Genomic DNA, 13,128 nt, shown 5'->3' with positions numbered 1-13,128 from the left:
TGGAGCCAACACAAGCCGGGACTGAGCGAGCCTGGCTCAGTTCTGGCTTGCGTCGGTCCAGGACCTACCACTGCTGCGCCCATAGAGAAGACATGACATTATGTTGTTCAGGGGTGTGAAAACATACACTCAAGCAATGCAAGTTTCATCACCTAAGTGGTACACAGTCTATGTTGGTGGGAGAGTTTCTTCCACAGTCATAGCTACCGCCACTCATTGTGAGGGGGAAGGAGAGTGAGGTGACTATGCAACAGATCTTACAGCAGCGCAGCTGCACAGTATAGCTGTGCCACTGTAAAAGGTCTCTAGTAATAGAGATGGGAAAATGTATCCATGTCCACAGTTAACTTTCACAGTTACAGGCAGGCTCCCAACTCCCCCCTGCGCCTCCCCCCACACTGCTGCCTCTGTATCAGAAGCAGCAGTGAGGGAGAAGAGGGCAGCAGGCAGGAGCCAAGTATGTGTGAGAAGCTAACATAAAAGCTTTTGCACACCAGATCCTGGGGAGCCATGTGCAACCATATTACATGGTTAATGAATAAAATGCATTTTAATGTCCCTATCTAGTATAGATATACACTTAGTTAAGGAAGGCCACCAATTATTTGTCTGCATACCTCTTCCTACCACTGGTTCCACCAATTAATAATTTAAAGGGTGAAAAAAGGTCTAGTGTAATCACAATAAAAAAGAAGTCCAAAATAAGAGAAAATGAAGAAACTAGACTAATTTCTCTCTCCCTCTCCATACATACAGATATACACGGACACACAGTATTTTTTTTGTTTAAAAAAGTGCCGGTACTCCAGGGGAAAAGTTGTTGAGCTCTGACTGGAAATGCCGGTACTGGATCTGGAGATGCCGGTACTATCACAGAAAAAGCACTGTATATATATATTTGAGAGTGCATCTGTCTGTCTCTCTGTGAATCCGTTTGTTCACTGGATAAACTGCAAGAGCTAGACCCACCAAATTTGGTATGCAGTTTCCTCTTCTCCTAACTTAAAGCAAGGTCAGGGTTTGGTTGTAGGACAACTGGAAGCCATGGGAAAAGACTGTTTTCCACAACATGCAAAGGGTGAGGCTGCTGTTCGGAGAGATGTGACACAGAGTGGCTACTGGGGCCATGGAGCCTGCAGTGGAGAACTATCCTATAGAGTGGCCAATGGGGGCAGCAGTGCCATAAAGGAAGTGACAGCAAGGCTGAGGCTCGGCCATCTTGCCTGCCAGCACGCTGGATACAAGCCCCTCCACCCCAAACACTTTCCCTCCCTCATGGCCCTTGGCCACAGTGGGGGGAAGGACACTGGGAAGAGAGAAAATGTCCCTTGTGGCTAGGGAGGGAGGTGAGATTCTGGGGAGAGAAAAAAAAGCCCCGGCGGCCCATGGGAGCATGCCAAGGGGAGAGAAAAAAAGGCCCATGCTGAATGGAAAAAGGCCCTGAACCCCTCTTCACCCCCTAACCCACACTTTTGCACCTCCCCCTGTCCCCAGACTTCTGCACTCCCCTGCCCACATCCCCAAGGCCCTTCCCTGAGTCCTGCAATCCCCACACTGCCAGCCGCCTGTCCTGAAGGAGCCGGACAACACCAGGTAAGTCTGCTAATAGCTTATAAATACTCATCAGGAAAACACTGGAGAGAACGCACTACAATAAGAATTGGAATTAATCTACCACAGCTGAACTTCATGGCCAAAATAGAAAGTTCAAGTTCAGAATCCAGTTTTACAGATGCTTTTTTGGTTGAAGAGCCAAAATGATTCCTGAAAATGATTAACACTTTTTTCTGGATAAGTTTCTCTCATTATTTTCTATATATTTAAGTTGGGTTTTAGGAATTCAAGGTTTTATGTAAAATTCTAAAATGAATTAGTTCAACTTGCATTACTTTAAAAAATAAAACATGCTGCTAATACAACCTATAATTCCAACTACCTTGTCTGTGAAATATTTTTAAGATTAAAAATTATATGTGACTTAATTATTAATTGTATTATTCTAGCCAACACATCTTTCATATAACGGAACACCTTAAAAACCTACAGCTCATTATATACATCCTGAAATATTTAAACTCCATAATCCAAAACCAGTTTGTTTAAACAGACACACTGTTTAGCTGATTTAGTATCTTACTGTATCTCAAAATCTTAAATGTGATTTTGCGCTCATTGAAATAAACAGCAAATATCCAGTCACTCGAAGATGCAAGATTGGGTTCCAAATAACTGATGTCTCCCCCAACTGCAAATAAGGCTTAAAACTAACATAATTCTTTGATCTTTCTTCAACTTGTAGCTAAGCAGCTTTCAGTTTAATCTATTTTGGAAACCCCAGAGAAAGGTCTAACAGCTAAATCCGAAAAGGTAATTAGTGCATGGAAGATACTATTATATTTGTTCTTATGGAAAGATCTAAAGGCCAACTATCCATTTCCAGACTTGTATATGCTAAAACAGTTGACCGCAATCTGAATGTCAGTAAACAGCGATTTCTCATACACATACAAACCCAGGAAAAAAAAATACTGATAATAACCGAAATTTACAGATAAGCAAAGAAACATGGTGCTTGAGAAACTATTAGAGTTTGATTTAAAGATATTTACTTTGCATATTTTGATTTTTGATGTTGACAATTTGTTTTATGTTATAAAGCTAAAATTATTTTGATCTTAACAAGGGAAATAACAGTGTAGTTGGTTAACTGTTTAACCGATAAGCAAAAGCTTATAGGTTAATGCTATAGACTACACACATTTCCCTCCCCGCAATCAGTACATTTTTTAGTAGGCTGGCCAGTAGCCCAGCTCAGTTCTGGCTCACACAGGGTACGGGACCTACTCCCGCTGCAGCTCTGCATTTAAAGTGCATTAGGAGCCAGGCGGCAGGCAGCCCAGCTCAGTTCCGGTTCGCGCAGAGTTTGGGAGGTCAGATCCCCTTCCCTCCAGAAAGGGGCTGCTGCCACCCCGCACGGCTGCCTCTGTCAGAATCAGCAGCACAGGGCAACAAGCAGCCAGTGTGCAAGAGGAGCTAGTTTTTAAACTGCCTCCCCTTGCAAACTAGCTCCTGCCTGGCATCCCATGCTTCTGCCAGCCCCACTCCAAGGGATTACAGAATCATCAACTAACCGATAAGAATTCATGAGGTTACTCGACTATTCAATTAACTGATATTTAACATTCCTAATCTTAACATTTACAGTCATTAAATGAATGTCTGCCCCTCTAAATTCCTGCATCTGTGAAAATTTTTAAAAAAATGAAAAAATACTTGAAAATAGATCTATTATCTGTCAATTTTTAAAATTAAAGTTAAATTATGTCAAGCCTTTATATTACAATTAGTATGCTAAATTCTAAACTTAGAGAAGAAAATTCACAATTTCACTTACCCTCCATTTATTTTCCCCTCAAACAATTCAATTGCTAAAAACATACTTAAACTAAACTAATTCACAATACCATTTACAGAAATACTATCTGCCACTGAAAAAAGCAATGAGAACATTCTTTTTAATAAAAATGTTCATCTGATGACCAACTGCTAAATGAATAACTAAAATAGGATTGTGTATGTTTAAATATTTTAAAAATAGTTTTCTGAGAAAAAAATGAGATGGGTTATCCGAGAAAAATGCAGCCTTGAAAAATAATTACAAGAAACTCTCATATTATATGTAAAATAGGTCAATTTTTTCCTTAAATTCCTAGACAGTTAGACCCACATAGGGTATACATACTATGTTTTAAAAATAAGTGATCATGTAAACTAGAGGAAAAATTAAAAGATTAATATTTTGTCTGACAATTTTCATCTCAAAATAATCACAAAGCATTTCACAAGTTCAGACTGACAAGGTACATAAAAAGTCCCCTCACCTCCAAGCTTACCTTAAAAAAGGGGGGGGCTGGGGTTGCCCACAAAAACTATGCTACTCTATGTATATATTAGTCTCCAAGGTGCCACAGGAATACTAGTTTTCACCCATCACTGAAAAGCAGCGAACTCTGGGGTGAAGCATAAAACCAATTAGAATCATAGGGCTGGAAGAGACCTCAGGAGGTCATCAAGTCCAGCCTCCTGCCCAAGGCAGGACCAATCCCAACTATTCTAGCTGTTTAATTGGAAATTGAATCTTCAAGAACAATTGAGGAAAGAAATTTGGGGGAGGACAAGATTCTTAACGGTGCAGGGTATTCACAAGGGTAATCACGTCCAAAAGACAGCACCCAGCACTATTAGAACGGGGGGGGGGGGGGGGGGAAATGTGAAGGCTGAGAAGTTACTGAACACTTTATTTCATAGGAAGCCAAAGGAGATTAAATTCCTCGGCTCCCACCCTAAGAATAAATCATCAAAACAAGATGAATTTCACCTCTTCCGTGTAACTCACCAAGAGAGACTGAATTCACTTCCAGTTCCCCCAGAAAAACAAAACAAAGCCACGGAGCTGCGTGAAAATCATTCCCCAAGTGACCCCCGAATCAGGAGACAGACTCTCCCCACCTTTCATCACTCCATCAAAGGAGCTTCCAACTCCGGGTGCCCCCGTCCCATCACCCCGCCCGAGCCCACGCTCATCCGCTAGGCGGGGAGGGTGGGAAATAGCGGGGCAGAAAGGGGAGACGGACCGGGACGGGCTGATGGCAGCTGCTCGATTACGGTGTCGATCCCCTGGCAACCCAACGGTCACCTGGCTCCACAGTAGAGAAACCCGCCTCCGACACCCCGTTCCGCGCGGCGCCGGCCCAAGCGCGCTCAGCGCTTCCCTCGGGGCCCCGGCTCCGAGCGGCTCCTCTGGCACGGAACCAGAGCTGCGACTTCCCCACAGCCGGGACCGGCCGACGCCACCCCGGAAAAAACAGCCCGCGCTGGCCCTCCAGGGCCCCGAGCCGCCTGGCCGGGCCTACCCGCCTCCATTTTCTAGTCAGGCCCAGCGGCCGCAGACGGTGACCAACCCCGTCTCTGCGCCCGCTTCCTTAGGGCGGACGCGGCCTCCCCCGTCTCCCGCATTCACCTCGGGCCGTCTCCTTCACTCGCCGTCGGGAGGAGGGGACGGATCTCGCCGCCACCGGGCGCCTCAGCCGAGTCGAGCCGCCATTTCCTCCTCGCAGCAGCTCCTCAGCGCTGGGCGCGGGGCACCACTCCTCCCCCGCTACCATAGAGACTGACATGGCGGCCGGGCGTGGCCCAGAGAGTCAACCAGTCGGGCCTCCTCTCTCTCTCTTACACACTGCTCCGGGGAGGGGAGGGGAGGGGAGCTGCGGGCAACGACCGCTCCAAAACCATAGAGGTGCCAGGTTGATCGCAGGGGAGGAACGTCCCCGGTGCCCTGCGCGCTGCCTCTGGGACTGGCGGGGAAAAGCAGCGTGCGCCCCCAGGCAGGGCAGAGAGCCCTGCCAGCCTGGGGTGGGGCCCATAGCGACCAAAGGGGGAGCCCCAAAGCGGTAGGGCGGGGCTGAGACAGCAAGTTTCGTGGGGGGATAGCCCAGGGAATGACCTCTGCACCGAGAGGTATCCCCACGGGGCAGCTAGGGGAACCCCTCTCCTACTGAAGGGCAAACAGCAGCTGGTACCATCACTGTGGCACTGTGCATGTTGGGGTGGGGGCAGGACGCCTGGAGTCTCACCCACCACCTTCCTCGGTGACTTTGGGCAAATTAGCCTCTCTGTGCCTCAGTTTCACCAGCTGTATAAAGGGGTGCATATATATATCACCTCAGAGGAGTTAAAAGTTTAATTCATTATTGATAAGACACTTTGAGCTGCGAGGCTGAAAAGCACTAAATATCTTTACAGTGACTTAACCTGGGGCATAAACATACTTTGTGGCATGGAGTTTTACATTCAAGAGAACAGAAAAGCTGCATCTGCTTTGAAAGTACTGTCCAGATCCCAGACTGGCACCATTCTCTCCTCACTCAAAAGCAAACCCTCACTGTATTATATTTGGTTGGATGACTCAAATTGTTAAAAAAATCACAAGGCAGCTTTCTCTGAGAGACTCAACTGCCCACACCAATATTTTTCATCTCTCTTTATTCAATGACAATGTTAATCTTTCTTATTGTTACCTCCTTTCCCTTTTGTTGTACCTGTAATTACACCTGACATATCAATCACCGCTGTAACGTTCTTTCCCTATGTCCATGTTATGTGAGGGGGGGGGGGGGAAGCAAGTTTTCATTGGACTAGCTCATCCTCTACATCGAAGATGCCTACTAAACTCCATTCTAATTTTAAATAATTTATTATTTAGGTTTTTTTAAATCTTAATAATAAACTCTATCCATTATCACAGAGTTTGCAAAACCTGTTAACTTAACAACTCTTGGGAGAAAGAACCATCTCTTATTTTTGTGCAAGGTTTAGTGCGGGAGTTGGGAACCTCAGGCCCGGGGGCGGATGCAGTCCTCAGCTTGCCTGGATCCAGCCTTTGAGGCTCGGGGCCCCTCACTGGCATTGAGAAGACCATGTTGGTGCTCCAGCCCCCTGCTGCCCTCCAGGAGCTAGAGCACACAAAATCTACTAGGTTGGGCCCCCCTAGGCTCTGGTGTGCAAGGGGAACATGGGGAGTCTTTCTCCTTCTCAGTTGGGGGCCACAGCGAGGGTTTTTCCCCCACTTCTCACTTGTATGCAGCCCCCAACTAATTTTTCTGAGAGTCAGTGGCCCCCAGCCCAAAAAAGGTTCTCCACCCCTGATTTAGCAGCATGCAAGTTTGTCATCTAGGTGCTAATACTACTACTAACAACAAGAACAAAAGCTATAGAAACTCCACTGTTGTCTCATCCCCCTAGAGATGGTACCTTCAAATCTGAGTTTGGGTGCATTTGTAGGGAAACGGTAAAGCAATCAGATGACTATTTTTTTCAAGAGACAGGACTGAAGGAGAGCTCTTGTAAGTTTTAAAGCTTTTCTTTCTCACCAATAGAGCTGGTCCAATAAAATATATTATCTCACCCATTTGTCTCTCTAATATCCTGAAACTCACACAGCTACAACAGGATACAAGTCTTATCAAGGCAGTCTCATTTTTCAATGGTACTTAAGATTTGGAGCCCTAAATGAGGACAATTGTTTTAAACTCTGTAACCCAGCACACTCCTCCTCTCCACAAGGGGTACTACAATAGGTTCTACAAAAAGTCAATTTCAGCTTCCAAAAAGCGGCTGTAGATAGCATTATTCCAGGAGCCAAAGGTAGGTAATGTAAGATGTGAATGATTTTCCCTTGGAGTGGCAAGTGGCAGAAATGCTTTCTTCATTTTGATAATCTGGTCACCTTAAATATGGGGAAACTTGCATGGCTGCTACTCATGCAATACCTGCACTGTGGATAAAGGACCTTCTCTGCTTCCAGTGGCAATCAATCCAGAATCTCTCATGAACACTGAGATGATGGGGCTGTCAGGCAGGCGCACTAGATTCTCCAACGCCGTTGATTCACCACCTCACTTGAGCTCTAGATTCACAAACAAAATACTTTAGATTCATTTTAATGCTTTTCATATAAGCAAAGCAAATTTTTAGTGGAGGGTTCACAACCAACAGGGAGTTTTGGAAAAATCTATGCAAAATTTTTCCCATGTTCAGTTTTTCATTGGGATTTTAGCCAACTTCTGATAGATTATGTCGAGATTTCTCACTTTATTTTTGTCTCTACTCTAAACTCTAAATAGGTTTGAATCTACCTATTTAATGTCAGACTCCATTGTAATACTCTAGGGCTGTGTCTAGACTGGCAAGTTTTTCCACAAAAGCACATGCTTTTGCAGAAAAACTTGCCATCTGTCTACACTGGCCGCTTGAATTTCCACAAGAACACTGACTTCCTATTGTCTGAAATCAGTCCTTCTTGCGGAAATACTATGCTGCTCCTGTTCGGGCAAAAGTCCTTTTGCGCAAAGCTTTTGCACAAAAGGACCAGTGTAGACAGCTCAGATTTGTTTTGCGCAAAAAAGCCCCGATTGCAAAAATGGCGATCGGGGCTTTTTTGTGGAAAAGAGAATCTAGATTGGCACGGACGCTTTTCCGCAAAAAATGCTTTTGCGGAAAAGCGTCCATGCCAATCTAGACGCTCTTTTCCGCAAATGCTTTTAACGGAAAACTTTTCTGTTAAAAGTATTTGCGGAAAATCATGCCAGTCTAGACGTAGCCTAGGAGGTTTTTCAAAAATTAATGTTAAAAATTAATTCTAGTGGCTGCACAAAATTTACAACAAAAAAAAAAAAGTAAAATTTTCCCATACCAATCAATCTGTATGGGTTTAACACTTTGTAACTAGAGCAGAAGTCCTTTTTTCCTACTTTTTAAAGTCCTTACAAAGTTGTAGTTAATAGAAGATTTTACAGAAAACTATTTTGGAATACATCCCATCATCTTTGAAACTCTTACACTCATGGAAAGCTTGGTTCTCTAGAGCAGTACTTTTAGTCAACACAAGTCATGCTGCTGTGATGGAAGAGCAGATTGCCTCCAGTGAAAGAAGTGTGGCACAGGGAGTTGGCTGACCAATCTGCTAAATACCTGGTAATGTTTCAAACATAGAGGGACCTCAAATATTTTTTTAAAGATTTGGTCTGACTTTTTATACATCTTTGATTAATTCCTACTAAACAAAAGCCAATGTCATTCTTCCTTTCCTCTCTCTGCCCCCCTCTCTTTTGGTTTCCTCAGTAGTTTACTTTTTCCTTTTCTTTTTGTTCTCTTATTTTGAGGGAAAAACCTCAAATATAAATAAAAATAATAAAGATTAGCCTTGCTGTTCTCTAGTGTCTGCAGGACACTGGAACATGGGAGATGTTGCGGCTATTATTTGGTCCAGTCTCTTCCAAGCGGGGAGCATATTGCCACTCTGAAATAATAAGGGCCCTACCAAATTCATGGTCCATTTTGGCCTATTTCATAGTCATAAGATTTTAAAAATAAAAAATGCCATTATTTCAGCTATTCAAATTTGAAATTTCACAGTGTTGTAATGGTATGGGTCATGACCCAAAAAAGAGTTATGGGGGTGGATGGTGCATAACATGCCACCTTTAGTTCTGTGCTGCTGCCTTGAGAGCTGGGCTCTTAGTCAGAAGCTATCACTCTCTTGCCACCCAGTTCTGAAGGCAGTGCAGAAGTAAGGATAGCAATATTGGGAACCCCCTGCAATTCCCTTTTGGTTCAGGACCTCCAGTTTCAGAAACACTGGCATCTCCCATGAAATCTATATATCAGCACACAAAAAACCTGATTTCTTGGAAGGAGATCTATTTTCACGGTCCGTGATGCATTTTTCATGGCTGTGAATTTGGTAGGCCCTAGAAATTACCACTAAAGACTGCGTCTTCTAAGCATCCAACTTCTTCTATCTCATCCAACCCTCAAGTCACAGAATGACATTTTAAAGAGTTTGGGACTTCTCTTACACAATACAGAAATGTTTTGGCAGATAGGGTGTGGGAAATGTGAAGTGTTTGTTATTGGGATATTTGTCCTAGAGAATAGCATGGGCTTTGCACTGGGGAGGAAAGAAATTATGTGGGGAAATTTTCCCACTTGCTTTCCAGATACCCTTCCCTCACAGCTTAATACATTCCAGTCTCCTTTCTTCATCTATTGAGAGCACCTACCTTAATGAAGGAGTTAAGGACCTGTTTCCCACCTCACATTGTACATATGCTTCAAATATGACCTGGTGCTTCTAAATCTTAAAGCATGCCAGATCATACAGTACTAGGAATCGGAGAGCCCACCTGAGCACACAGTTAATTGGACAGACCAGCAGGCATTACACAGTGGATGATCCAACACTTACTCCACCTGGTATAAGGTAGAGAGAGGAGAATGAGTAAGCTGGCAGGCCAGCCAATAATGTATTTATAATACATTGAAACTAGGATAAAACTTGAGTCACTATAATCAGTTAGACGCTGATTCACCAAAATATCCAGGATTTTCTTCATAAACTATGATGTTCGTAGGGAAGACTGGCTGACAATGCAGACAAAACAAATCAAGACCATACAGATTTAGAAATTATTTGAATCTTTAAAACATACTTTAAAACTTATATACATTAAGAAGATATTTCTACCAAGAAAATGAAAGTTAATATGGACATGTGTTTTCATCATTGTGGAGGCAGGAAAAGGGAATAAGGAAATTTGTGTGCAGCCATCTTAGTCTTGTTAACAAGAAAGCAAGAGTCAGGCTAAGTCTGTGGTCTGACAATGCGAGATCTGTAATTAGACGCTGCCTTTGCCTCTCTCCTCCATACCGAGATAAGGATAGAATGCTGACTCTGGCAGGGACCTTGAGATAAGGAGCATCTGGGTGGAACTAAATAACTGTTAGCCATTGGTGTTTGTAATGGGAAGGAGACTAATTGTTATTGTTATTATATTTAATAGACAGTATATAAACTGCTTCATAATTGCTTGTATTCGAAGATCTGCCTCGGGGGTGCTCCCCCCCGTCCGAACCAGTTTTTCCCTTGCTGCAGCTCCTAATAAAACTGCCTCTGGCTACTTGTTGCTTACAAACTCAGAGTGAGGACAATGTTTTCTTCCACATCATTAAAACAAACAGAATACTCCTAAGAGGTGTTAGTTTTCCTTTGTTTGCAAACTCATTAAAAAGGCATTTGCTCAGGTAACATTCAAAACATTTTTTTTAAACAAAAATTACTAAACCCTCCTCCCTCCCCCCAAAAAAGCTTAAGCTCTACAGGAAACTGTTTGTACACATATCATTGTTTGTCATTCTATATTTTCACACCCAAAATAGAGGAGGAGCAGTGTGCCCCTGGAAGCAATAGTTGTAGTACAGCACCTACTTTTCTCTCAATTTCCATTTATATTGTGCAAAGTCAATTAAGGGAAAATTATATTATACATAAGTCAACGAAGGGAAAATTATGAATAATGTGTGTTTTGTTTGCCTGAAACTGTGAAGAAACTAGGAATCAACACAGCTGCACATACCTGGTCAAACTTTCCCTTGTTTTTTTATTCAACAAGACATATTTATTTTTCCTGCTGTTATAATCTGATTTCAAAATTTTTGTTTTCTTTTTACCTGTTGTTGCAGTTGTAGTCTCAGTTATACTCTGCTACAGCCTTCTCTTCTTTTCCTGTGTTTGAGGTGTGGACCTCTGTAAAATAGAATCAGGAAGTGGTCATAGGGACTGGACCTCCCCAACCTCCCCACCTATATAGAAGTCTCCAGATAAACCCCTCCTTTTAGGGAGGAGTTAGTAAGGTCAGATAATTTGAAGGTTTGGGGAGTGATTGGTCAGGATATGTTCTTCAATCATATTAATTAAAGAAACATAGAAAATAAGTCCTATGCTTCTGGTTGGGAGCCAGAAACTTCCTGAGTTTCCTTGCTTACACCTTATATTATTCCTGATGAATTCCAGAAGGTTGATGCAAAACCCATTAAAATAAATAGGAATCTTTCCACTAAATTAAACTGACTTTAAATCATGCTTTCGAGTGGATTATAGAAGATAAGAATAAGATGATTGACAAATGTAGAGGCCTGCACTATTATCTGGAGTCACAGATGCAAGGTTTATGTTTTTTTTTATTTGTATCTCACACTCATATTTTGTAGTGCTCTTCAACAGTAACTTTGAAGTGCTTATGATAATTAATAATAGTAGGGGGCTATGCCCTCTGCTTGCTACACTTGCCAAACACCATCACCACCTCGCCACTGGGGAGGGCCCATAGCGGCCCCGGGGTTCTCCCCCCTATCCTCAGCTACCGGGAAGGGTCCAAAGCCGCCCTGGGCCCCGCTCATCTCTCCCCACCAGCCACCAGGAGGACCTGGGGCAGCCCCAGCTATTCCCCGCCCCCAGTCCCTTGGCCACTGGGGAATCTGAGGTTACACCAGCCATTGCCCCCATCCCCCTGTTGGCGGGTCCTGGTTCTTAGCTCTGCCTGGCTGCCAGGAGGGCAAGCTGAGGCTGCACTGGGCACGGCTCTCTCCACAGCCACAGGGAGGGGCTGGACCAAGACCATGCCAGCCCTGGTCTCTCCCCCCTCCCTCCACTGCTGGGAAGGGCTCTGCGGAGGCTGTGGCAGCTACAGCTCTCCTCCAGCTGCTGGAAAGGGGAGAGGAGGGAAGGGCTGGGGCCACAGGCAGCCCTAGCTCTCCACGTGGGCCCTGGGGAAGGCCAGGCTGAGAGTGGGTGGGACTTGGCTCCTGTGGACGCAGAGTGACGTGAAAACATCATTCTGTTGTCCCACAGGAAAAATGTTTATATAGAGAGAGATACCTACTTGTTCAAAAATCTGTTTTGATTACAAAGATTCAGTAGAGACCTGTTTTGAGAAATAACTCAAATGTAAAAGTTCTTCCCGCAGGGGGCTTGACTTGATGACCAGTTCATCCAAGACTAGGGGTTATGCTTTTTGGGACAATTGCAAAAAATGAGTGCAGAGAGCAACTTTAAATTATTGCTTTTCATGGAGATAGGAGAAAGTAAAATGACCAGTTTTCCTGGAGGACCCTGCTATATATTGTTCTGAAAATACAGGCTTCTGTTTTAATACGGATTTACCTATTTCTGCTAGGGGCTGATTTTTTTAAAAAATTATGTTTCTCAACTGAAATAGTTACACTGGTACACTCCCTTGTTTGGACCTTTACATGGCAGAAAGGATACCAGTGTAACTGTGTCCACATTGAAATACACTGGCATGATCAAAACAATCCTCTGGTCTGTGCCTAGGGCAGACAAGGCCTACGGGAAACTCTCCCTGCACAATCCCTACCTCCCAATAATAATCCCTGTGCAGCCAGGCTTAGTCTGTGTTCAGAGTTGGCCCCCCAGTCCTGCATGCCCCACTGTGTGCTTGAGATTCACATTCACCCACTGACTTGCATGGGCCTAATCACTGGCCTGGCTGAGAGGCCCTGATCCTACAGAGCCTGTCAGCCAGGCCCAGGAGTGGCCCAGGGGAGGGTGGTCAGAGCCCACCACAGGTCCACGCCAACGCTCTCCACTTGTTGGCACAGCCTACAAGGCCTCCCTCCCACAATCTCTATGGTACCTCCCGGGCCACCCCTCTGGGCTTGCCTTCCGTAATCTCTATGGTGCTTTCCCCTCTAGGTCTCCTCTTCCTCCCA

The 13,128-nt window shown here is 44.2% G+C and overlaps 1 protein-coding gene across 7 annotated transcripts in view; it reads right to left on the bottom strand.

The window, feature by feature from the left end:
* Positions 1-11,175, bottom strand: part of DIDO1 (death inducer-obliterator 1) — a 100,886-nt gene extending 89,711 nt beyond the window's left edge. For 2 of the 7 annotated variants that reach the window (XM_075901063.2, XM_075901066.2), the window contains exon 1: positions 5,021-5,177. Coding sequence is in view for 3 of the 7 variants with exons in the window: in XM_075901068.2 (XP_075757183.2) it covers positions 7,329-7,388 (60 nt within the window). In the remaining 4 variants the exon portion in view is untranslated. Of the gene's footprint in view, positions 1-5,020; positions 5,179-7,328; positions 7,466-9,620; positions 9,811-11,067 lie in introns of those variants that run through there. The other 5 variants (XM_075901065.2, XM_075901068.2, XM_075901067.2 and 2 more) reach the window with 5 other exon arrangements.
* Positions 11,176-13,128: the final 1,953 nt, after the last annotated feature.

The sequence above is a fragment of the Pelodiscus sinensis genome, chromosome 17 (assembly GCF_052426305.1).
Source record: "Pelodiscus sinensis isolate ZL-2025 chromosome 17, ASM5242630v1, whole genome shotgun sequence".
Taxonomy (NCBI): domain Eukaryota; kingdom Metazoa; phylum Chordata; order Testudines; family Trionychidae; genus Pelodiscus; species Pelodiscus sinensis.
Note: the sequence above shows the minus strand (reverse complement) of the source record. Positions and strands in the feature narration are given on the sequence as shown.